At 43.5% G+C, this 25,443-nt stretch overlaps 2 protein-coding genes across 4 annotated transcripts in view; one reads left to right on the top strand and one right to left on the bottom strand.

Annotated features, from left to right (window-relative positions):
- LOC117433348 (insulin-like growth factor 2 mRNA-binding protein 1) overlaps positions 1–19,842 on the top strand; it is a 53,481-nt gene extending 33,639 nt beyond the window's left edge. The window contains exons 3-15 of one of the 2 annotated variants that reach the window (XM_034055518.3): positions 1,742–1,790; positions 3,322–3,373; positions 4,316–4,379; positions 5,599–5,889; positions 6,355–6,489; positions 7,879–8,001; positions 8,205–8,340; positions 9,356–9,481; positions 9,714–9,830; positions 10,118–10,192; positions 10,598–10,729; positions 11,695–11,808; positions 12,190–19,842. In XM_034055518.3, the coding sequence (XP_033911409.1) occupies positions 1,742–1,790; positions 3,322–3,373; positions 4,316–4,379; positions 5,599–5,889; positions 6,355–6,489; positions 7,879–8,001; positions 8,205–8,340; positions 9,356–9,481; positions 9,714–9,830; positions 10,118–10,192; positions 10,598–10,729; positions 11,695–11,808; positions 12,190–12,360 (1,585 nt within the window). In that variant the 3' untranslated portion in view covers positions 12,361–19,842. Of the gene's footprint in view, positions 1–1,741; positions 1,791–3,321; positions 3,374–4,315; positions 4,380–5,598; positions 5,890–6,354; positions 6,490–7,878; positions 8,002–8,204; positions 8,341–9,355; positions 9,482–9,710; positions 9,831–10,117; positions 10,193–10,597; positions 10,730–11,694; positions 11,809–12,189 lie in introns of both variants that reach the window. The other variant, XM_034055517.3, reaches the window with a different exon arrangement.
- Positions 19,843–21,581: 1,739 nt separating this feature from the next.
- The window catches only part of nr1d1 (nuclear receptor subfamily 1, group d, member 1), a 10,744-nt gene continuing 6,882 nt past the window's right edge, over positions 21,582–25,443 (bottom strand). For both annotated transcript variants that reach the window (XM_059006656.1, XM_059006655.1), the window contains exons 5-8: positions 24,079–24,755; positions 23,750–23,935; positions 22,978–23,188; positions 21,582–22,565 (exon numbers count right to left, since the gene is read on the bottom strand). In XM_059006656.1, the coding sequence (XP_058862639.1) occupies positions 22,369–22,565; positions 22,978–23,188; positions 23,750–23,935; positions 24,079–24,755 (1,271 nt within the window). In that variant the 3' untranslated portion in view covers positions 21,582–22,368. The remainder of the gene's footprint in view (positions 22,566–22,977; positions 23,189–23,749; positions 23,936–24,078; positions 24,756–25,443) is intronic.

Below are 25,443 nucleotides of genomic sequence, written 5' to 3'. Positions count from 1 at the left end.
TGGTAAAGCATAGGGAAGCATTGTAAAGCAGAGAGAGGCATGTTAAAGCATATTAAAAACATCATAAAAAGCTACTGTGACATCTGTCTAGTCTTTAAGAGTAATGCACCTCAGCTGTTCCTTGTTACTCTGAAACATTAGGACAGGGGTGTCAAACTCCAGTCCTCGAGGGCTGCAGGGTCTTCTGGTTTTCATTCCAACTTAAGCTCTCAATTAACATAATTGATCTAATTATTTGTTGAATTTGACATATTTAATATTTTTCAAGGTCTTTTACAGTTAATGGTTTTAAAAATGCACTTGATTCAAGGTACACTACCTATGAAACATTTTGAGGCCTGAAGAGAAGTGTTAAATGTGTCCAGTTAATCAAATAATTAGACCAATTAAGTAATTGAGAGCTCGGGTGGAACGAAAGCCAGAAGACACTGCGGCCCTCCAGGAACTAAGTTTGACACCCCTGCATTAGGAGGTGGTGCAAACTCAGTAAGTGCTGTCTGAACACTGCCCATTGTGAGCCTACAGACTGCATAGATTTCTGTGAAAGAAAAACCTTGCTGATTGGAAGTCAGGTGGTGTGGGGAGGGGTGTGGCCGTGGCGCTGACAACCGAGCTGGCACCTCCCTTTTTGCTCCTCCCCCCATGGGGGGGGGGGGGTGTCTTGTAGTGTTCAGCCGGGTTGTTGGACAGGATTGGGGCGTGTCTCTCTCGTTCTCTCTCTCTCTCTCTCTCTCTCTCTCTCTCTCTCTCTCTCTCTCTCTCCCTCTCTCTCTCTCTTGAAAAAAAAAAGATTCTGCTGGGCTTCAGAATCTCTGAGACATTCCAGGCATTCCGGCTGCATTAACCCTCAAGGCGCTGGCCCCTTCCTTGTTTTCCTAAAATATTAAAGCTGATGGATGAGCAGTGACTTGCAGCTGGTGCTTGGATGGGAGATTTGCACAGATCTCTTTCTGTGATGGTTGTGATGTCACTTCAGCAGCTTTTAAAAGTGCAAATGACTGTGTGTATCTCAGTGTGTGTTTGAGTGCATCTGCTTGAGTGTGCATGTGTTTGTGTGTTAGTGTGTCTGTGAGTTTGTGCTAGTGTATAAGTTTGTGTGTGTTAGTTAGTTTGTGAGTGTGTCAGTGTGTCTCCCATGTGAGTTTTCTTCAAGGCTGTATTTCCAGTGGAAGTGTTTGGGTGACATCATGCACTGAAGCAGTGTAGTGCTGTGAACCCAGAGATACTGTTACAGCCGCTAATGCGGAGGCAGCCAGCTGCTCGTATTTATAATGAGACACACGGGTGGAATTCCCTGTCAAAAATAGCCAGGAGAGGAAGTGCTCTGTCTCTGTGTGTGTGTGAGTGTAAAGCAGAGGGGGAGACAGAGAGGGAGCGCGTCGGAGGGTTACGGTTCGGGTTAGGGTTCGGGAAGGACAGTGCAGCATGTTGTTTGTTCATGTGTTTTCATTAGTAGTATAGTTTGGTTTGCTCAGTGGGTCTGATTTCGTCAGGTGCTGTCAGTGTGTGGTGGAGTCAGGCTTGTCTTGGTGTGGGACTGCGAGTGTCACCCCTGCTGTCACTAACAGGACCAGACTCAGCCGATGGGACCCTAAATATTACTGGGGGGGGGGGGGGGGGGGCATTAAATACTACTGAACCAGTGTGTGTGTGTGTGTGTGTCTGTGTGTGTGTTTTGACTGTTTTTTTATTTAATTGTCTTTTATTAACATATTTATTTTTTTATTATTATTTATTTCAGGACTCGTAAAATCCAAATCCGGAACATTCCCCCACACCTGCAATGGGAGGTGAGTTCTGGACTTCATGTCTTCAGCGCTGGATCATGTGTTTAGGAGTCCCTTATACAAGTTTCCCACAGTAAAAGCACAGCAAAGTGTAATAAAGCACAGTGACAGCATGGTAAAGCATAGGCAAGCATTGTAAAGCACAGAGAGGTCTGGTAAAGCATAGGGAAGCATTGTAAAGCACAGAGAGGTCTGGTAAAGCATAGGCAAGCATTGTAAAGCACAGAGAGGTCTGGTAAAGCATAGGGAAGCATTGTAAAGCACAGAGAGGTCTGGTAAAGCATAGGCAAGCATTGTAAAGCACAGAGAGGTCTGGTAAAGCATAGGGAAGCATTGTAAAGCACAGAGAGGTCTGGTAAAGCATAGGCAAGCATTGTAAAGCACAGAGAGGTCTGGTAAAGCATAGGGAAGCATTGTAAAGCACAGAGAGGTCTGGTAAAGCATAGGGAAGCTTTGTAAAGCACAAAGAGTTATGGTAAAGCATAGGGAAGCATTGTAAAGCACAGAGAGGTCTGGTAAAGCATAGGGAAGCATTGTAAAGCATAGAGAGGTATGGTAAAGCATCGGGAAGCATTGTAAAGCACAGAGAGGTCTGGTAAAGCATAGGGAAGCATTGTAAAGCACAGAGAGGTCTGGTAAAGCATAGGGAAGCATTGCAAAGCAGAGAGAGGTCTGGTAAAGCAAATTCATAAAAACATGGCAAACCAGGGTAAACTGGTATACGTATGGTAAACGTGTGGAGTAGTGGTCAGGGCTCTGGACTCTTGACAGGAGGGTCGTGGGTTCAATCCCAGGTGGGGGACACTGCTGCTGTACCCTTGAGCAAGGTACTTTACCTAGATTGCTCCAGTAAAAACCCAACTGTACAAATGGGTAATTGTATGTAAAAATAATGTGTAAAAAAGAATGTAATTGTATGTAAAAATGTGATATCTTGTAACAATTGTAAGTCGCCCTGGATAAGGGTGTCTGCTAAGAAATAAATAATAATAATAAAAGTGCAAAAATCCCATGATAAACGTGTATAATGGGTGTTAATACTTTAGAGAGTTTAGTTTTCCAAGTGTTAAATATTTACAATTTGATAACCATTGTCAAAGATATCTCTTAAAAAAAAGTGTACCATGTTTTTTGTTTGTTTTTTAATATGCTTTATCATACATGTCTGTACAATGCGTCCTTATGCTTTACCGTGCTTTCACTGTACTGTATTACACTGTGCTGTGCTTTTACTATGGGAAACTTTTATAAGGGTTAGTTTACCATGTTTGTTTTTGTTGTTTTTTAATATGCTTTACCAGACCTCTCTGTGCTTTGCAGTGCTTCCCTGTGCTTCACCATGCTTTACCGTGCTTTCACTGTGCTGTGCTTTATTACACATTGCTGTATTTTTAGTGTGGGTAAACTTTTCTCAGATACAGAGGTCAGCTGCTGGGTTTGTATGCAGTAGGGTGTGTGCAGTGTACATGCTGGTGGTGTATACATGCTGTCTCGTACACATTCATATCGTGTGGCTTCTTGTGTTTCTTTGCAGGTACTAGATGGTCTGTTGGCCCAGTATGGGACTGTGGAGAACTGTGAGCAAGGTAATACAGCTTTCAAAACCGATTCAGGTGACCTTTTCCCTTTGTCTTTGTATGATGTTTGCAACCATTACGAGCAACCCTTACCTTACTGCAGTTACTCCTAACCTTACTGCAGTTACTCCTAACCTTACTGCAGTTACTCCTAACCTTATTGCAGTTACTCTTAACCTTACTGCAGTTACTCCTAACCTTACTGCAGTTACTCCTAACCTTATTGCAGTTACTCTTAACCTTACTGCAGTTACTCTTAACCTTATTGCAGTTACTCTTAACCTTACTGCAGTTACTCTTAACCTTACTGCAGTTACTCTTAACCTTATTGCAGTTACTCTTAACCTTACTGCAGTTACTCCTAACCTTACTGCAGTTACTCCTAACCTTATTGCAGTTACTCCTAACCTTATTGCAGTTACTCCTAACCTTACTGCAGTTACTCCTAACCTTACTGCAGTTACTCTTAACCTTACTGCAGTTACTCCTAACCTTACTGCAGTTACTCCTAACCTTACTGCAGTTACTCCTAACCTTACTGCAGTTACTCCTAATCTTACTGCAGCTACTCCTAACCTTACTGCAGTTACTCCTAATCTTACTGCAGTTACTTCTAACCTTACTGCAGTTACTCCTAATCTTACTGCAGTTACTCCTAATCTTACTGCAGTTACTCCTAACCTTACTGCAGTTACTCCTAACTTTACTGCACTTACTCTAACACTGGGTTTCAGATGGGTTTTCTACTGATCAGAAAGACTGAAGATGTACGGACAACCTCCTCTCACTCTGTCTGTCTGTCTGTCTGTCTGTCTGTCTGTCTGTTCAGTGACTAGCGCGTCGGCTGCATTGAGAAAGTCTGCTGATTGGTTTGAAGACATCCAGAAACGCTTCCAGTCAAGACGTTTGTCTGTGCCCTGCTTACACTCTCCCTCTCCTCTCCTCCCACAGTGAACACGGATAGCGAGACCGCTGTGGTAAACGTGACATACGAAACGCGGGACCAAGCCAGACAGTAAGTGTGCAGCTTCATCAAGCATCTGCGTCCCCTTAGAGAGGTGTACCCCATGCTATGCATCTCCCATACCCAGGTTTGCCATGCTTACTACCTCTCTGTGCGTTACAATGCTTTCACTGTGCTGTATTACACTTTGCTGTGCTTTTACTGTGGGAAACTTTTAGAAGGGTTAGTTTACCCTGGTTTCTTTTTAATATGCTTTACCACACCTCTCTGGGTTTTACAATCCTTATCTGTGCTTTCACCGTGCTTTATTACACTTTGCTCTGCTTTTACTGCTTTTATAACGCTAAGAAAAAGTGTCAAATGCATGCTTTGTGAATTACTCTGGACCATAACTTTTGGTCTTGGTGATAGTTTTGCATGTTAAAAGTTTGTATACAAACCGTAAAGAAAGGCATGTAAATGCATACACACACACACACTGAGACACACAAACACGCACACTTGAGACACACAAAACATCTTCTGTGCAACCAGCGCCATCTGTCTGTGGCTTAGCATACAGCAACACCCATTGCATTAAAGTCACATCAAGAAACAGTGACATACTGAAAACAGTGACTTAGTGAAGGGCCTTTAGAGGAGAATATAGTACAATGTACTAAACCTGAATTAGAGCATTTTACAGGCCTGGGATGAATCCCCCTGAACTGCATCAAGCACCCATCCATGGTTTTTAGTGAACTGTTGAACTGAAAAATACTGAGGAAGCACTGTAACAGTCTACTACACGTTCACATGCAAAGAAATGTATATTATAATAAAAATAATAACGATGCAATGATAATATTTTTTTTTTGCAATCTAAACTGTTTTTTTTGTGTTTGTTTTCTTTCACTACACTGTGCACCCTGACTTGATACAGAGAGATTTTTGAGGTACCGACTCAAGTTAAGGTAGTTCTGGAAGCAGTTTGCCTTGCAGTGCACAATAGCACCTCTCTGCTGCCCTATAGAGGTATCAGTGACGTAGTGCAAAGCGTTTTTTTGTTTTGTTTTTTGCAGCTGTTTGACCAACGATTTAAAGAGATTTCTTGGATGTTCGTGTTAAAATGAATACATAAATAAATAAATAAAATTAAAAAAGGAATCGGGAATCAGTCAGCACCTGATTTATGTGGAGTGCTCGATCCGAATAATCGATTTGTGCAACGCTAGCTGAGAGTGGATCTATGAAGACGGTGTTAACCTCTGACCTGTCCCTCCCTCCTCAGGGCGATTCAGAAGCTGAACGGATACCAGTTCGAGAACAACTCCCTGCAGGTCTCCTACATCCCTGACGAGGAGTCAGTGCAGGGGGGCCAGCAGGGGCCCGACAACGGGAGGCGGGCAGGGTATGGCTCCCGAGGGCCCCCTAGACAAGGCTCCCCCGGAGCAGGGGCCCCCCACAAACACCAGCATGCAGATATCCCCCTGAGACTGCTCGTACCCACGCAGTATGTAGGGGCTATCATCGGGAAGGAGGGGGCCACCATCAGGAACATCACCAAGCAGACCCAGAGCAAGTGAGTCCAACAGAGACACAGAGACATAGACAATGAGACACTGAGAGACACATACCTACACACACAGACACTGAGACACATACAGATAGAGACACTGAGACACACACACATGCACACACAGACACTGAGAGACACATACAGATAGAGACACTGAGACACACACACACTGAGAGACACAGAGAGACACACATTATTATTATTATTATTTATTTCTGAGCAGACGTCCTTACACATACAGATCAAGACACACACAGAGATACACACACGCACACACACACACAGACATAGACATCCAGAGAGTCACACACACTAACACACATGTGCACACATACACTAATACAGAGACACACACACACACACACACTGAAACAGAGCCACACACATACACAGACACTGACACAGTCCTAATGTATGTATTGAGTCTGTGAGTGTGTGTGACCCTGTACACTGATCTCCGTGCCTCAGGATAGACGTGCACCGCAAGGAGAACGCCGGCGCTGCTGAGAAGCCGATCAGCGTCCACTCGACCCCCGAGGGCTGCTCCGCCGCCTGCAAGATGATCCTGGACATCATGCACCAGGAGGCCAAGGACACCAAGACGTGAGTCTCACCCAGGAAACAGGACAGGGAGGCAGGGCAGCTACCCAGGGAACAGGACAGGGAGGCAGGGCAGCTACCCAGGGAACAGGACAGGGAGGCAGGGCAGCTACCGAGGGAACAGGACAGAGAGGCAGGGCAGCTACCCGGGGAATAGGGGAGAGAGGCAGGGCAGCTACCCAGGGAACAGGACAGGGAGGCAGGGCAGCTACCCGGGGAACAGGGGAGAGAGGCAGGGCAGCTACCCAGGGAACAGGACAGGGAGGCAGGGCAGCTACCCAGGGAACAGGACAGGGAGGCAGGGCAGCTACCCAGGGAACAGGACAGGGAGGCAGGGCAGCTACCCAGGGAACAGGACAGGGAGGCAGGGCAGCTACCCGGGGAATAGGGGAGAGAGGCAGGGCAGCTACCCGGGGAACAGGACAGGGAGGCAGGGCAGCTACCCAGGGAACAGGACAGGGAGGCAGGGCAGCTACCCAGGGAACAGGACAGGGAGGCAGGGCAGCTACCCGGGGAATAGGGGAGAGAGGCAGGGCAGCTACCTGGGGAACAGGGGAGAGAGGCAGGGCAGCTACCCAGGGAACAGGACAGGGAGGCAGGGCAGCTACCCAGGGAACACGGGAGAGAGGCAGGGCAGCTACCCAGGGAACAGGGGAGAGAGGCAGGGCAGCTACCCGGGGAACAGGGGAGAGAGGCAGGGCAGCTACCCAGGGAACAGGGGTGAGAGGCAGGGCAGCTACCCAGGGAACATGGGAGAGAGGCAGGGCAGCTACCCGGGGAACGGGGCAGGGAGACAGGGCAGCTAGTCGGGAGAGTAGCCCTTCTAAAAGTGCCATGTTTATTAATATGCTTTACCAGACCTCTCTGTGCTTTACAATGCTTCCCTATGCTTTACCATACCTCTCTGTGCTTTACAATGCTTCCCTATGCTTTACCATACCTCTCCGTGCTTTACAATGCTTCCCTATGCTTTACCATACCTCTCTGCTTTACAGTGCTTCCCTCTGCTTTACCAAACCTCTCTGTGCTTTACAATGCTTCCCTATGCTTTACCATACCTCTCTGCTTTACAGTGCTTCCCTCTGCTTTACCAAACCTCTCTGTGCTTTACAGTGCTTCCCTATGCTTTACCATACCTCTCTGCTTTACAGTGCTTCCCTCTGCTTTACCAAACCTCTCTGTGCTTTACAGTGCTTCCCCATGTTGTGCCATGCTTCATTACACATTTTTCTATGCTTTAACTTTTGGGAAACTTTTGTTACGTAGGAGACAGGGAACCAAACACCAAAACATTTGTAGATTTTTTATTTTTTTGTATCCAAATGAGAGCTGGCTAGATTGTGTTGCTTGTCCAATCAGTGCTTGACTTGAACGTGTTGCTTGTCCAATCAGGGCAGAGGAGGTGCCCCTGAAGATCCTCGCTCACAACAACTTTGTGGGGCGCCTGATCGGCAAGGAGGGAAGGAACCTGAAGAAAGTGGAGCAGGACACTGACACCAAGATCACCATCTCACCGTGAGTGTCTGTGCACTGCGTACCAGTGTCACCAGGTCCAGTCCAGTCCAGCCCAGCCCAGCCCAGCCTAGCCCAGGGCACATGTTTTTTCCATTCCCGTTCCAGTCAGTCACACACGATTTCACATGTGTGGCTGGCCTCTTTCTGATTGGAACAGAAGTGCACAGTGATTCACGTTTCAGTACTGTCCCCCTGTCCCCCAGGCTGCAGGACCTCACCCTGTATAACCCCGAGCGCACCATCACGGTGAAGGGCCCCATCGAGGCGTGCTGCCAGGCTGAGGAGGAGATCATGAAGAAAGTGAGGGAGGCGTACGAAAACGACGTCGCTGCCATGAATGTGAGTCTGCTTGCCTGCCTTCCTGTCTGTACTGTGAATCACATTGCATTGCTGCGCGGTGCTGTGCTGTGAATCACATTGCATTGATTGTTGTACTATACTGTGTATTGCCGTGTTGTACTGTCCTGTACTGTGAATTACATTGCATTGCTGTACTGTACTGTACTGTGAATTACATTGCATTGCTGTACTCTACTACGAATTACATTGCATTGCTGTACTGTACTGTGAATTGCATTGCATTGCTGTACTGTACTGTACTGTGAATTACATTGCATTGCTGTACTGTACTGTACTGTGAATTACATTGCATTGCTGTACTGTACTGTGAATTACATTGCATTGCTGTACTGTACTGTGAATTACATTGCATTGCTGTACTGTACTGTACTGTGAATTACATTGCATTGCTGTACTGTACTGTACTGTGAATTACATTGCATTGCTGTACTGTACTGTACTGTGAATTACATTGCATTGCTGTACTGTACTGTACTGTGAATTACATTGCATTGCTGTGCTGTACTGTACTGTGAATTACATTGCATTGCTGTACTGTACTGTACTGTGAATTACATTGCATTGCTGTACTGTACTGTGAATTACATTGCATTGCTGTACTGTACTACGAATTACATTGCATTGCTGTACTGTACTGTGAATTGCATTGCATTGCTGTGCTGTACTGTACTGTGAATTACATTGCATTGCTGTACTGTACTGTACTGTGAATTACATTGCATTGCTGTGCTGTACTACGAATTACATTGCATTGCTGTACTGTACTGTGAATTGCATTGCATTGCTGTGCTGTACTGTACTGTGAATTGCATTGCATTGCTGTGCTGTACTGTACTGTGAATTACATTGCTTGCTGTGCTGTACTGTGAATTGCATTGCATTGCATTGCTGTGCTGTACTGTGAATTACATTGCATTGCTGTGCTGTACAGGACCGCCCCCTCTTGTGTATTCTGTGCTCACACATACCCCTCTACTCCTGGTTCCCTCCCCAGCTCCAGGCCCACTTAATCCCAGGTTTGAACCTCAACGCTCTGGGTCTCTTCCCCCCTTCCTCCACCTCAGCCATACCTCCGCCACCGCCAGGGAACTCAGCTGCCACCCCCTACGGGTCATTCGGGGTAAGCGCACCTTCCATTCACGTTCCTGGGCAGGATTGAGGCAAGGCAGCTCAGGGATTGCTCTATAACGGCACATATACTCTCTCTAAACATGTCACTAATTATGTGATTAACTGTTAGATATCAATGCGCATTTCTAGCTCCATCTTCAGTGTACTAGGAACAAGGTCTCTGTTTTGATGCACAGTGTTGTTGTAACTCCACCCCCCCCCCCCCCTCCCCCCCCCAGCAGACCCCAGAGCAGGAGACAGTCCACGTGTTCATCCCTGCACAGGCTGTGGGGGCCATCATCGGCAAGCAGGGCCAGCACATCAAACAGCTGTCCCGCTTTGCAGGGGCCTCCATCAAGGTGTGTCTGTCTGTCTGTCTGTGTCTCTCTCAACTATCTGTCTCTCTGTCTGTGTGTATCTATCTGAGTGTTAACTTCTTTATTTTATAAATTTATTTTTTATATTTTGTTTTCCATTACTGTGTAAAAATAGGAATAGCGAAGGGCGGGATCTCAAATCAAAGATAATTTTGTACAGACCCAATATGTTATTATACAGTTATTTTGTGGGTTTTTTATTTTTTTACCTGCCTGTAACTGTAATGGAACAGGTTTAATGAGTGTATTAACTGGCTGCTCCTTCGTAGATCGCCCCCCCTGAGGCTCCAGACTCCAAGATGAGGATGGTGATTATTTCTGGACCCCCGGAGGCTCAGTTCAAGGTACTGATCCAGTTCCCAGTTTCATTTCTTCTCTTTCCTCGTTTTGTTCCTGCAGACAGGCACCTGTTAGTTTTGTAAGAAATACAATTAAAGCTCTATTAATGAAGCACTATAAAGTTTTTTTTTCCCCAGTTTTTAAAACTCTCTCTGACTGTGTGTGTGTGTCTCTCTCTTTGTTTGACTGTCTCTCGCCTGTCTGTCTTAACTGTCTGTCTCTGTCCCTCTGTCTCTCTGCCTGTCTGTCTTAACTGTCTGTTTCTGTCCCTCTGTCTCTCTGCCTGTCTGTCTTAACTGTCTGTTTCTGTCCGTCTGTCTCTCTGCCTGTCTATCTTAACTCTCTTTCTCTCTCTTTCTCTGTCTGTCTGTGTCACGGTCTCTCTGTTTTTCTGACTGTCCGCTTGGCAGGCGCAGGGCCGGCTCTACGGGAAGTTGAAGGAGGAGAATTTCTTCGGCCCCAAAGAGGAGGTGAAGCTGGAGACGCACATCAAGGTGGCAGCCTCGGCCGCCGGGAGGGTCATCGGCAAGGGGGGCAAGACGGTGAGAGACGCGACACGGAGACCCCTGCATGGGCTGCAGTGTTGAGAGCTGAGCTGTCTAGTGGACTCACTGAGGATTTAGAGACCCTTTCCCAGTCGCCCCTAACGCCCAGTCTGTGGCAGGGTCCTGGTTTGAAGTACCCTGCAGTAATTACAGGAGCTCTTAGAACCAAAATCCCTTATAAAAGTATCCCATAGTAAAAGCATAGAAAAGTGTAATAAAGCACAGTGAAACCATGGAAAAGCACAGGCAAGCATTGTAAAGCACAGAGAAGAGTGGAAAAGCCCAGGCAAGCATTGTAAAGCACAGAGAAGTGTGGTAACGCATAGGGAAGCATTGTAAAGCACAGAGAGGTCTGGTAAAGCATAGGGAAGCATTGTAAAGCACAGAGAGGTCTGGTAAAGCACAGGGAAGCATTGTAAAGCACAGAGAGGTGTGGTAAAGCATAGGGAAGCATTGTAAAGCACAGAGAGGTCTGGTAAAGCATAGGGAAGCATTGTAAAGCACAGAGAGGTCTGGTAAAGCACAGGGAAGCATTGTAAAGCACAGAGAGGTGTGGTAAAGCATAGGGAAGCATTGTAAAGCACAGAGAGGTCTGGTAAAGCATAGGGAAGCATTGTAAAGCACAGAGAGGGATGGTAAAGTATAGGGAAGCATTGTAAAGCACAGAGAGGTCTGGTAAAGCACAGGGAAGCATTGTAAAGCACAGAGAGGTCTGGTAAAGCATAGGGAAGCATTGTAAAGCACAGAGAGGTCTGGTAAAGCATAGGGAAGCATTGTATATATATATATATATGTATATATATATATATATATATATATATATATATATATATATATATATATATATATACAAGCGTCCCATATTAAAAGCATTTTAATTCATTATAACAGACCTGGCAAAAGACAGTCACTCTGCTGTAGCTGCTGACAGCAGTAATGCACCATTGTTCTAACCCCACAAGGTGAATGAGCTCCAGAACCTAACCGCTGCAGAGGTGGTGGTCCCGAGAGAGCAGACCCCCGATGAGAACGAGCAGGTCATCGTCAAGATCATCGGACACTTCTATGCCAGCCAGGTACATTTATAAAGGGGGGAACACAAAGCCACTCCTTCAGCTTGAAACCTGGTTCCACCTAGTCTGAGGCAGCGTTGCTGTATCAAACCCCAAGTCTCCCCTGGTGTGCCATGCAGTGTGACCTAGTCTCCTGAAATGTGTGTGTGTGTGTGTGTGTGTGTGTGTGTGTGTGTATGTATAGAATGAGTTTTGTAAGTTCTGGATTATACTGGTTATCTTTGTATTGTTCTGTTTGACTGTGTGATTTTTATTATTTGATTTTTGAGTTTGAGTTGTATTCTTTTCCACAGAGCTTTGGCAATGCTGTGGCGTGAGAATTGAGGGACGCTGTATTAAATCAATTTGATAGATCGATTTTGATTCATCTTCTTTTTCTCCTAGCTGGCTCAACGCAAGATCAGAGACATCCTGACACTGGTGAAGCAGCAGCAGAGAGGAGGGTCCCACCGGCAGCACCAGCACTCCCAGCAACAGCCAGAGGACGAGGAGGCGGTCTCCCAGTCCCAACCCCCTCTGCAGGAGCAGGAGCAGCAGCAGGAGCGGAGAAAGTGAGGCGAGCAGAGAGAACGCCAAGACCACGAGAGAGAAAAACAAAGAACAGAAGGAAGGATGAAAGAAAAAAGACGAAACCCTGCGAAAAGAGAAAATCCAAAATGAGTAAATAAAGAATGACAGATTAGAAAAAAACAAAAAAAGAAAAAAGAAAGAAAACAGAGACCAGATGCAAGGCCAAAAAGGATGACTGGAAATGATATTTTTTTTTTTTTTCAAAAAGCATTACAAAATTTTAAAACTTAAAAACCGCACACACTAATAAAAGTTGTTATAGTAAACTCATAGCAAAGTGTGATAAAGCATAGAGAGGTATGGGAAAGCCTATTTAAAAAAAAAAAAAAAAAAGTTGTAAATTTACTGCAGTAAACTTTTCGAAGGGGACACAGACAGATACAGAGCAGCCAGTTCTCAATTGACAGCTTTTGCCAAACACAAAGTCTTGGATACAAATATGTATTTAAATATAAACACAAGCAATGTATTTGCTATTGCCTGTGATATTGTTTTTAAATATTCCGTCTGAATATTTGTATGTTTTTAAATACATATTTTGAAATATTCAGGTTTTATTATTCATATTTTGAATTATTATTCATATTGTTCAGCTCAAACTGAAATAAATAAAAACTATAAGTCCTGTTTTTTGTTTTATTTTATTTGTAATTCTGTTACGACCGCACATGGTTTATTGAAACTTTTATTAAAATATTAAAATACATTGTAAAAGGAAACATGACTTTGATGTTTGAAAAAAGCTCTCAATTAGGAAAATAACTCTGAGGGAGGAATATATATATATATATATATATATATATATACCCCCTTTCTATAGTATTTGTAAGAAGTAAATAAAATGTGTCTTCATTTCCAGTCATTCTTTTATTTGAAAAGGTGTTTTTTTTAAGAATATATATATATATAAAGAGATGTAACTATTATATTACAGCAATGAGGAAACCGAGAAAGGGATTAAGAGAACAGGGACTGCATAATTTGCGTGCGGTGCAACGCACGCACGGCACAGTCAGACGCTCTCTCTCCCCTCCGCCAAGTGTGGGATGATGTCATCGGAATGCCGAGCCCACTGGTCACATGACATGAGGCAAGCAAACGTTCAAGACAGGAGGCGGCCATTTACAGTTAACATTGCCAACAACCAAACTGCCCACACGTGTGCAAAAAAGGTTGTAAATATATTATTATTAAAAAACGCCAACTTCATTGAAAAAAAGCAGATAAAGAGAGAGAGAGAGAGAGAGAGCTGTGGGTCGTCACCAGACGATGCCCCCTGGCGGTGCGAGAGAGAATGACTCCTGGCGCGGAGGTGTATCTGAAGTGGGCAAACTTGAGTAACCTGTAGAACGCGCGTTGTGTTGGTGGGAGAGCAGTAATGTACTGAACCTAACACAGCACTATTAAAAACATAATAATAATGAATGAAGAAACCAGACAAAGAGCCACCTATTCTAAACTGGCTCAGTGTTCTAGCATCAGAACTGTCTGTGTCTGTATTCTAACATCAGAACTGTCTGTGTCTGTTCTAGCATCAGAACTGTCTGTGTCTGTTCTAGCATCAGAACTGTCTGTGTCTGTTCTAGCATCAGAACTGTCTGTGTCTGTTCTAGCATCAGAACTGTCTGTGTCTCAGTATTCTAGCATCATTCTAGAAGGCGAAAGCCGAAATGTTGTACCTAATTGTTTTTTTAAAAAGCATAGTCTCTAAAAGCTCTGGCAAGCATTTTATTTGGAGATTCTGGATAAAAGACTATAGAAAAAGATTCTGGCTAATTTATCGCCAGCAATTTAAAAAAAGAATGGTGTACCCTTAGCTCTGTCATGACATAGGCTACTATTTTTTGGCATGTTATACAGAACCTCTGAGAGCGAGTTTGCCCACTGCAGAAAAATCAATGCTTCATTTTATTATTTATTATTTCATTAAAATGTATTGACGTTTTTATAAGTGCTTTAAACGCCTAACGCATCCCCTGTTCCCTTAAACAAAAAAGAGAGCGAGAGAGAGAGAGAGAGAGAGCGCACACGGGTTTAAAATCCTAAACCAAGCGAAACCGTGTGCGTCGCTCAACGGTGCGGGTTTCGGGAGAAGGAGAGAAATGAAAAAAATCCTACCTCAAGGTGTAGTACCTCAGTGTTTGTTCTTTACTTTTTTTTTTGCTTGCTGGTATTTTATATAAAGCTGATAGTCTTGAATATTTTATTTTTTTAAATACAAAGAGAGCGAGATAGTTTTTTTTTTTTTTTGTTAAGTACGTTGAGATGAGCCTAGCTACGTGCTGGGAAAATCAGATATACTATTAATGACGTTTATATAAAAAGACGAGGAGCTTTTTTTTTGTTTGTTTGTTAATTATCCAAACTCACTTTTTCGAGCTTGTGGAGGTCGGTCATGTCAGGGGGAGATGTAGATACGATACAGACGTGTGTGTGTGGCTGTCTTGTCACGGACGGTAGACTTTTAAAAATACATCCATTGAAACACATTGTAGCTTCTACTATTGTCTTCCGAGCAGATACAATTTGAAGAGGAGTCGAGAGCGTCATGCTGTAGCGACGCTCTCCCGGTCACACTGTTTCACACCTGTACACTTAGTGATATTCTAGTCCCTTCAGACACTGCGTGTAGAATTGTACCATGTTAACTTTCCTATATCTAAAATTAAATTCATTTTACAAAAATCCTGACTGAGGGGAACACGTTTCAATATGAAATCTGAATTTCCAGTGCGTACTCGTGTGATCTGAGAACTTCGAACAATTGAATTGAACGATCATGTGGTGTGAGCTACTATAATAGATAAAGTAAGGTCAGTCCATTATATGAAATAAATCATTTCAAATGAGAGTGACGCGGACAGCCAGGCCAGACCGTCTCCCCTCCCCCTCTAGACATTGATGTTTTGTAAAGAAAAAGAAAAAATAGAGAAAAAATGCCGTTCTTTCTTGTTTAACCTAGGAAATAAATAGGAACAAAATAAACAAACGATACGTAAAAATAAACTAAATAAAACCTGTACATAACGCGTAAAAGGAGAAGTTCAAAAAATTAGTTCATTTTGTATTTTTAGATGACTTTAAATAAAAAGTAAAAAACAAAACAACAAAAAACAAAAAAAACAGCATCTCCATCCACACACGCCCTCCTCCGATCGCTTCTTTCGATCCAGTAGCTACAAGACTCCGCCACCGGGACAGCACAGCAGCGTTGAATATGCGCGTTATTAGCAGCAGGTAAAGTCTATTGTTTGTGCTTCCATTTATTTTATTTTATTTTATTATTTTTTATTTTTTATTTTTTTAAGAGAAGGGTTACTTATCATTATGTGGGGTTTTCATGACATTTAATGGTGGGGTAATAGACAGGCAGGCAGATGTTTAAAGAAAAGAAAAAAATAACCCTTAAGTACTATAGTCACACAACTTGAAGTACTATAATCACACACCTTGTACAAACACACAGAAGTGACGCACGCACTGCTTTATGTGCAAACGAAGCTGTTTTCGCTCCACGGTTTTAATGCTGGATTTATCTCATGCGCCACCTGCAGTGTCGGACGTGTAACGGCAGCTGTGGCGCAGAACAGGTCAAATTTAGAATTGCCTACGTTTTATTTATATTTTGTTTGTGCTATAAATGCAATGACCACAGACGGTCCTGTGGGAAAAGATCATTTACTTGACTTTAATAACTCTAATAGTATTGAAAACAAGCCAAACGAGTTCACATGTACTGCAGAACACTAAACCAAGCCGTTCTGAACACACTGAAGTAGGCAATTGTAATATTTAGCTGTTTATGAGAAAGCAGCTGGCTCTTTGAGCTAATATATATATATATATATATATATATATATATATATATATATATATATATATGAACAGCAAGCGGCATTCGGACATGACATCTGGTTAAGAACTGTTTCATCATCAACCAAAATCGCAAAAAAGCAATCAAAGAAAAATATAAATTCAAAAAATCTTCTGGGATTTGGGTTAATTACAAAGAATCGTAAATCGAGAGGGGGAGGGTGTGTGTGAGAGGGTCCCTTTACCTTCGAGAGAGTGGAGAGAGACATTTTAAAAGAGGAGATACGGGGGTCAAATCTGGCAATAACTAAACACATCTCTGCTATTGCTGTTATTTTTATTATTGGACTTGACCAGGTTTATTCCTAAAGAATTAGGTAACGACCCCCCCCCCCCCCCTTCCCACTCTCACTCCCACTCCCACTCCCCTCCCCCACGCCATAACCTTTACATCTCCTCTCTCCCCTCTCTCTTTATCTTTCTCTTTCTCTCTCCTCCCTCTCGCTTCCCAAAAACATTTTCTTTAGACTTCAGAGAAAATAAGCAAAGGATGAGGTTTTCAAATAACTTTTTATTTTAGGGGTGGGGGGGGGGAGCAAGGAAGGAATTTAAACCGAAAATCACCATCTAAACCTGTAAACCTGGTTAAGATTTTTTTATTTGATTAGATTATTATTATTATTATTATTATTATTATATACACGGCGCTTTAGGTTGTGCTATCAGCCCAGTAAGAATGGACATTTCTACTGATCTGGCATCTGTCCGGTCTAGTTTCATAATTCCCTCTATTAGTAAAACTCCTCTGTACTTGACCTGTGTGTTTTTCACTATGGGGAGGTACAGCGTTTGCTGCAGGTTTATGAATCCTTGCGAATCCATTTTCAAATTTGCCTGGTTAATATATCGGTGTTAATATACACTATCGAGCTCATGTTTCGTCTCTCAACACGTGAATGAATTACATTGATGATGTCCGTATAGGCTTATATTAAAAGTAAAGCGATGACTAACAGCCACTTGCAGGGATGGAAATAAGACTCCTGTTGCATAGGTTTGCTATGATTTTAATAAGACGCACCTCAGCTTGTTACCTGCACACTGTGGCTAGCTCATAATAAACCCTGGAATGGGTGAAACTGCTATGCAATAGGAGCCTTATTACCATCCCTGCACCTTATATGAAGACCAGTGCAAAAAGGCCTTGCTTTTATTAGTTGTATTAATCATGTGCATGCTTTCTGGTAATATTGATAATCCACAAATTGCTGCTTCGCAGAACCACAAAAAAAAAAAAAAAAAAAAAACACATAAATTCTTCTTCTGTTGTTTTAACTTTTGCTTTATAAATGAATTTGCATTTCTTTGAGTGGGGTCCTCTAAACAGCAGGATATGGTCCTTCATCGCTGACTGGAATAGATGATGTTGTCACGGTTAAATCTTCCGTTTTTCTTTTTGTTTGTTTTTTCCCAGAACAAACACAACACAGCTGCAAGGCGCTTCTACAAACCTTTGTAATGCATGGATTTTAAAAAAATCATTCATGAATTAATTAATACAACTACCTCAACACTTTCGTCACAAGATTGTTTAACATACATAAATAAATAAATAAATAAATAAATAAATATTTAACAAACAAACATATATATGTGTATATATATATATATATATATATATATATATATATATATATATATATATATATATATTAATCCTAACATTTGCATTTTCTCACACACACAAGAATCATGTTTTTTTTTTTTTGTATTTTTTTTTTAGTTGAATTTGTAAACAGTGCAGATGAGCGAGTGTGTTTCAATGCGACAAGTAAAAAAAAGGACTGGGAGGGGTTAACATCTGATAAGGGTTCATTCTCGATCCAGTAAGTAGTACGTTGCCCGTCCCCACGTGTTGCTACAACTGTTTAAACACCCTACCTGTCATTTTGATTTTCATTGTTCACATCCTGACAGCTTCTTACACTGATAACTTTTAAAGTCTATTTCAATGCTCTTTTCAAAATGTCCGCTCTAGTGCACTAGGGTTTGAGATCTGTTCTCTAAACCATAGCAAGTGCTCTGTCTTTTCTGTTCCACACCACATCATGGGTCATTATTGCTGTACCTGTTTGGCAATGTGGGCAATAACCCTACACCAGTGATTCTCAACCTCGGTCCTAGGGCCCCTCTGTGTTTTCATTCCAACTGCGCTCTCAATTACTTAACCAAACCCTTCAACTCATAATTAGCTTATTTAAGCCTTTTAAATTGTTTCCAACTCTTAAACAGTTAGAGATTTCAACTTCACTATATAAAATGTGAAAATTAACTTGAAATCTATATCTGTTTAAGAGCTGAGAAAAAATAAGAAGGTCTAATTAAGCTAATTATGAGTTCAATTAAGGGTCTAGTTAAGTATCTGAGAGCTTGGTTGGAATGAAAACCAGCAGCCACAGGACCGGGGATGGGAACCACTGATCTAAACTATCATCGCTGCTCTAGAGCGGCCATTTTGAAGAGCTTTGAAATAGAGTTTAAAGTTATAAGTGTAAAAAGTTGTCAGGATGTTAACGATACCCTGCTACTTACTCTTTAAGGCTCAGTATAGAGCAGGGGTATAGAGCAGCCCTGGTTCTGGAGAGCAACTGGGCTGCTGGTCTTCCTTTCAACCAATCTCTCAGTTACTTAACTGAACCAATTATTGGATTAATTAGTCAAGATTAACAGGCGTTCCAGATTTTTAGCCACTGATGATGTAAAGACACCTAGAAAACCTGCTGGAGAGGGGCTCTCCAGGACCAGGGTTGAGACTCCTGCTATAGACAGTTTAGTTGTATAGGCCGATGCAGGGCATGGTAATGAACGCATCGCGCTCAGCAAACTCGATGGAATTGCCATGACGTAAGCGCCGCGCGATGGTTCCATTCACCGCGATTGCAGCGTTCTGTTGTTCAGGATTTCCTTTTTTGAGCCTGTGGTTGACCTCCGCGAACCGCAGCCTGTTGAGATAGGAGGGTAAAACTATCCCGCCCGTTTGCACCTGTAACCCCCGCGCCTCCTGGAGCATTTACTCTGGAAGCACGGCACAAACTCGCCCGCACTTTAATTCAAGAGCAGGCACGTTCTTTTTTCTTTTCTTTTTATTTTGTAGCCATTAAAATGCTTTTGTTGATCTACCTCTTAGGATGTAATAGCAAAATAATAATAATTATAATAATTAAAGTAAAAAAAGGAGACATTTGGTTCGTGGCATTTTCATATAGTGTAGTTAAAAAAAATAAATAAATAAAAATAGTCTACAGATACTTTTAACTTCTTCTTCCAAAGATAATATTTACTTTTTTTTCCCATAACTCGAAATCGTTTTTAAAACAAAATGTAAAAGAAATGAAAAAAAGAGAAGTGATCGTTTTAATTTCCCATTTTCATCTTCCTCATTTAGCATTTGAAACTGAAACTCTTTACACTATATATATATATTTTTTGATTGCTTTTAAAACGATGACATGGGATTGTAATTGTTGTTTAATTGTTGCATTAGGATCTTTTTTTCTTTCTTTCTGTAAACAGCGGAAGTAACCCTGATACAAGATGTTTCAATCAGCATGTTAACAAGAGATCAACACATATTAAAGACAGAATTCTGATTGAGTGGGTCGCCACGCGTTTGTTTCGTTATTTCTTGTGATCTGTGAGCCTTTTTGTTTTAATTCTGCAATGCCACGTGTGTGTTTCCTTGACTAGCAGGAGCTGAAACCGTCGACTCTGTTTCCCTGCCTGCGCTCACAGCCCGGCTGTGTCAGGTCTGCGTTGTGTTGTTGATGAATGATTAATCAAAAAGAAGACCGCTGGATATCACATGTTGGAAGAAGGTGACATTTATTTCCCTCTGTATAACAGAAAACGAAAGAAAATAACCAAAAAGATAGCTCGGTTCACCATTCATCTCCCCTCCAGAGTCCATCAACTGGGGGTAATGCACATAACATAGACATTACTGAAATGAATGACATTACATCGATTTACAAGAAACTACGCATTCACAGACATCACATTTTAAACCGACACGCCAACAAAATACATTTTTAAATTAAAATACAGAAAGACAATATACCTGTATAACAGAAAATGAAAGAACATAATCCTATTTAAAAATAAATAATAATAATAATATAATGTAAATAGTTTATTTCACAAACTCAGCCGCCAATATTGTAGCAATACACATTTTATAATATTCATCAGTATTATTTAACGACATTCAGGCCAAATAGTTCATATAGAATAACAAATAACAGAGAAAACAAACAATGCTGCCTACCCCTTTAGAGTCCTGTAAAGCATTAACTCAGGGTCGGCCCGCATTCTAATATAAAACTACATATTCGTACACTCACAATAGTGGCTGCAGTGAAATAGTGGCACCGGATCACGATCTTTGGTGTAGGATTAATAGTGCGCCAGATACCGCTTAAACAAACAACGCATAGAAAATAATGTGTTATTAAAATCAAATTAAAATAATATATAGTGTGGTATTTAACTTTGTGTTCATTTGTTATTGTGTTTTCCAATGGTAGCAAGACCACATTGTGTGCCTGTGTATACCTGTCTGTGTCTCTGTATACCTGTGTGTTTGTGTATACCTGTGTGTAGCTCTGTATACCTGTGTGTGTCCCTGTATACATGTATGTGTATTCCTGTGTGTGTCTCTGTATACATGTATGTGTATTCCTGTGTGTGTCTCTGTATACATGTATGTGTATACCTGTGTGTGTCTCTGTATACCTGTGTGTGTCCCTGTATACATGTGTATTCCTGTGTGTGTCTCTGTATACATGTATGTGTATACCTGTGTGTGTCTCTGTGTCTACCTTACCTCCTCCTTCATGGTCATCCACGATCTGGAGGGATTTTCAATCTGACCCTCTTCCTGTTGGCCGGAGCGTGGCACCAAGCTTCCAGCGGAGTCCCAATACCTGGTACACAGGAAGTGAATTCATGCTGGATAAAGGCATACATACATAAATACAGAATTGGCATGGCTCAAACTGCAATTAGAGTCCCGTTGCATAGCAGTTTGATCCCTTCCTGGTTTTGATATGAGTTTAATAATAAGACACAGTATACACACTGTGGCTGATCAAGCTAGTATTAAAACCTGGAATGGGTGAAACTGCTATGCAGCAGGAGTCTTATTTCCATCCCTAATATTGATATTATGATTATTATTCTATTTTCTGGGTGTAAAATACACTTCCTGCCACTACTAGGAGAAGTAACACTCACGACCAGCAGAGGGAGACAGCATCATTCAAATTATTTGAGACAGCAATTTAGCCCAGATAATCTCTTTGCAAAAATAAATTTAACACAGCTTATTCTGTATAATAACTCTTTATTTTTTTATTTTTTTATACATACAGTGTGTTATATACATTATCATCTCTATGGTACATATACTCACACAATAAAATGCACAATAATGAAGTACTTACAACAGTAGGACAGTTTCTTCGATCTAGTTTAATTCACTTTTTAATATTCTCGATGCAAAACTTTTTTTTATATTAAAAAAATGTGTATATATATATATATTTATATATAATTTGCTCAGAACCCTTTTTTTTCCATTTCTGGTTCTGAAGCAAAAAGTGTGCAACCAGTGACAGGAAGAAAGCTGCAGACAACGTATATATATATATATAAAAAAAAATCTCTTCTAGCGTAAATTAACATCTTGTTTCACCCTGGTTATAAAAAAAAATGAAATTAAAAACAAAACAACTGATATGTCTCATAGCCTTTACTGCGATTTTATTCTTCCTGTTGAATATTCTTGCCCTACAGCAGGGATGGTGCGATGGTGAGGGTGCGTGTGTAACCGGGGGCTGACCGGCCCATTAACCGCCACGCGGAAGAACCGGGCTCGTCTGCATTCGTGGTTTTAGAGCTTTTATCTTCATCTCATCGACGGGGGACAGAATCCGTAACGGAAGTCTATCACACAACAACACAGCCCGTTACAATGAGCAGAGGTCTGTCTGGGGATTGTGTATGAAAAGCACAGCGAAGCAGATACTGTGTGAGCTGTGTCCCAGGGTGTGAGCAGGCCCTGCTGCAGCAGTGTTGGGGGCTCTCTCCAGCGATCCCGCTCGCTCGTTGGGGGCTCCGCGCTCACGCCTCCACCCGGAAGGACAGCAGCTTCTCGGAGTGCATGTTGTTGAGGCTCCGCAGGTCCGGCAGCTTCAGCAGCAGCTTGGTGAAGCGCGACGGATCCTGCGGGAAGCTCCGGGTCACCAGGACCCTCAGCGCCCGGATCAGAGATTCCTGGAGCCGCTCCACGGAATTCACATCCTCGATCCCGGAGCGATCTGGAGAGGGAGAGGGGACGCAGGCAGGGTCAGCTACTTACAGACTGTGCTTCACCATCCCTCTCTGTGCTTTACAATGCTTCCCTATGCTTTACCAGACCTCTCTGTGCTTTACAATGCTTCCCTATGCTTTACCATACCTCTCTGTGCTTTACAATGCTTCCCTATGCTTTACCAGACCTCTCTGTGCTTTACAATGCTTCCCTATGCTTTACCATACCTCCCTGTGCTTTACAATGCTTCCCTATGCTTTACCAGACCTCTCCGTGCTTTACAATGCTTCCCTATGCTTTACCATGCTTTCACTGTGCTTTATTACACTTTGCTATGCTTTTACTATGGGGGAACTTTCATAAGTAGTTTTATGAGAGGAGTGGACTCCTCGCTGCCCCTCCCCCCCCCCCCCCCTTACCTGCGGAGACGAGCACGACGGCGGTGAAGAGTGCCAGCTCCTCGGGGCTCAGCTCCAGGGCGCCCAGCTTCTCGCTGAACTCGAACATGGCGCTGAGCAGCTCTCCCATGCCCATCCCCCGCAGCGCGGGCAGGCTGTAGGAGGAGCCCGACACGAAGGTGACCGTCTGTGCCGTCACGTTGAAGAGAGAGGAGAAGCGCACCACCAGCACCTGCAACAGAGACGCCGGTCAGGCACCAGACAGGAGCGCCACAGGACCACACCGGGTCATAATGGAATGAACGTGGGGCACACAAGCACCACTTCATAGTGTAGCCTGTTTAAAAGGTGATTCAGAAGCTCATTTTCCTCTCAACCGGGGCGCTGGCATTTTAGTGGCATACTGAGGCCGCAGTAAACTATTTTTGGGCAAATGTAAACGTGATTTTTTTTTTTTTTTTGTTTTATATATACACACAGTACTGGCACAAAGTATGCCAACAACAAATGCTTTACAGCAAGACTAGGGGTGGAGATTGTATTGCCCATGTCTCCTCACTCAGACCCCTTACTTACTAAATACCTGAGTATCTCTGAATAAATAATCATCTCCTATTTAAGGATATGCTCAATATTTTAACGAGCAAGACATCTCACAAGTAGAACGGTCCCCCAAAATGTTTCACTTTTTCTAGGAAAGCAGCACCGCTGGGGACGGGTAGTTTGTTGCTGGATAACTTCACTCGGACGACTCACTCGCTAACTATCCCGCTATCCCCGAGTCGCCTCGTACCTCGAACGTCGCGGCTTTGAGCAGGGTGACCTGGTCCTGCTGGGAGAGTTCCTGGAATCCCGGGATGTGTTTGGCGAACTCCACGACCTCACGCACGGCCGGGGTGAAGCTGAGGGAGAAGTCGTCCCAGATCTCCTGGGGGGAGCGGAGCCCGTCACTGTGGGGGTGCATGTTCATCGGACAGGCCTGGAGGGGGGGGGGAGCCGTCAGACACCAGGAAACACACCCAAGCAACTTCCTAGCTACATCAACTGAAAAGTAATACATTCAATAACACACAGCAATGACAATTCAAAGTCTCGACTTAAAGTCTTTTCTCAAAGTCTTACCAGCAGCACGTCCCGGGTCCCTCCCCACGGGCAGTTCTGTCCCTGGCTGGCTGAGCAGGAGTGGGGGAGTGTCTGTGGCTCTGCTTCCTGGCTGTGACCTGTGTGGACGTTGCTGTGGCACAGCCGGTGGTCACTGGCATTGTTCTGGTGCATGAAGCAGTAGCCGTGAATGCTGGGGTAGTCAGGGATGGCCTGGGGGCAGGGGGAGAGGTGGTTCAGGACAGGGGGGCTGCCAGCAGCATAGCTGTGGGAGTGGGAGAGGGGCAGGTTGTTATTGTGATGGTAGATGTTGTTGACTCCGTTAAAATGGTACCCACTGGCACAGCCGTTTGCATCGCAGTTGTCTAGCGCCCCCTTGTGGCAGCCTGGTGCCACTGCGGTGCGTGAGAGCCTGTCGTGAGCGAACACGAAGCTCTCTCTGTGAGCCTTGGCGATCTGCGAGATGGTCCGGTCGGTTCCGGGGCTGGGGGGCGAGCAGGGTGTCCGGGGGGGCGAGGCGGGGGGCGTGGGGGTGAGGGGTTGGGGGTGGAGGTGTGGCTGGGCGGGGGGTGGGGAGGGGGCCGTCGGGTGCAGCTGGCTGCTGCTGTTGCTGATGTTCACCATGTTGTTCATGGCGCTCTGCATCTCCGCCAGCATGCGCTGCTTCTCACGCTTCGGGATCCGTCCGAAACGCACGGCTGAGAGGAAACGAGACGCCGTGTCAGAACTCAAGAGCACAGGAACGTTAACACAAAGCACAGTGAAAACATGGTCAAGCACAGAGACATGCGGTAAAGCATAGGGAAGCATTGTGAAGCACAGAGAGGTGTGGTAAAGCATAGGGAAGCATTGTAAAGCACAGAGAGGTCTGGTAAAGCATAGGGAAGCATTGTAAAGCACAGAGGTATGGTAAAGCATAGGGAAGCATTGTAAAGCACAGAGAGGTCTGGTAAAGCATAGGGAAGCATTGTAAAGCACAGAGAGGTCTGGTAAAGCATAGGGAAGCATTGTAAAGCACAGAGAGGTCTGGTAAAGCATAGGGAAGCATTGTAAAGCACAGAGAGGTCTGGTAAAGCATAGGGAAGCACTGTAAAGTACAGAGAGGTCTGGTAAAGCATAGGGAAGCATTGTAAAGCACAGAGAGGTCTGGTAAAGCATAGGGAAGCATTGTAAAGCACAGAGAGGTCTGGTAAAGCATAGGGAAGCATTGTAAAGCACAGAGAGGTCTGGTAAAGCATAGGGAAGCATTGTAAAGCACAGAGAGGTCTGGTAAAGCATAGGGAAGCATTGTAAATCATAGAGAGGTGTGGTAAAGCATATTAATAAAACAAACCAGGGTAAACTGGTATATGTATGGTAAACGTGTATAATGGGTGTTAATACTTT

The sequence above is a fragment of the Acipenser ruthenus genome, chromosome 33 (assembly GCF_902713425.1).
Source record: "Acipenser ruthenus chromosome 33, fAciRut3.2 maternal haplotype, whole genome shotgun sequence".
Taxonomy (NCBI): Eukaryota; Metazoa; Chordata; class Actinopteri; order Acipenseriformes; family Acipenseridae; genus Acipenser; species Acipenser ruthenus.
The sequence above is the reverse complement of the archived record's forward strand: the minus strand, read 5'-3'. Positions and strand labels throughout refer to the sequence as shown.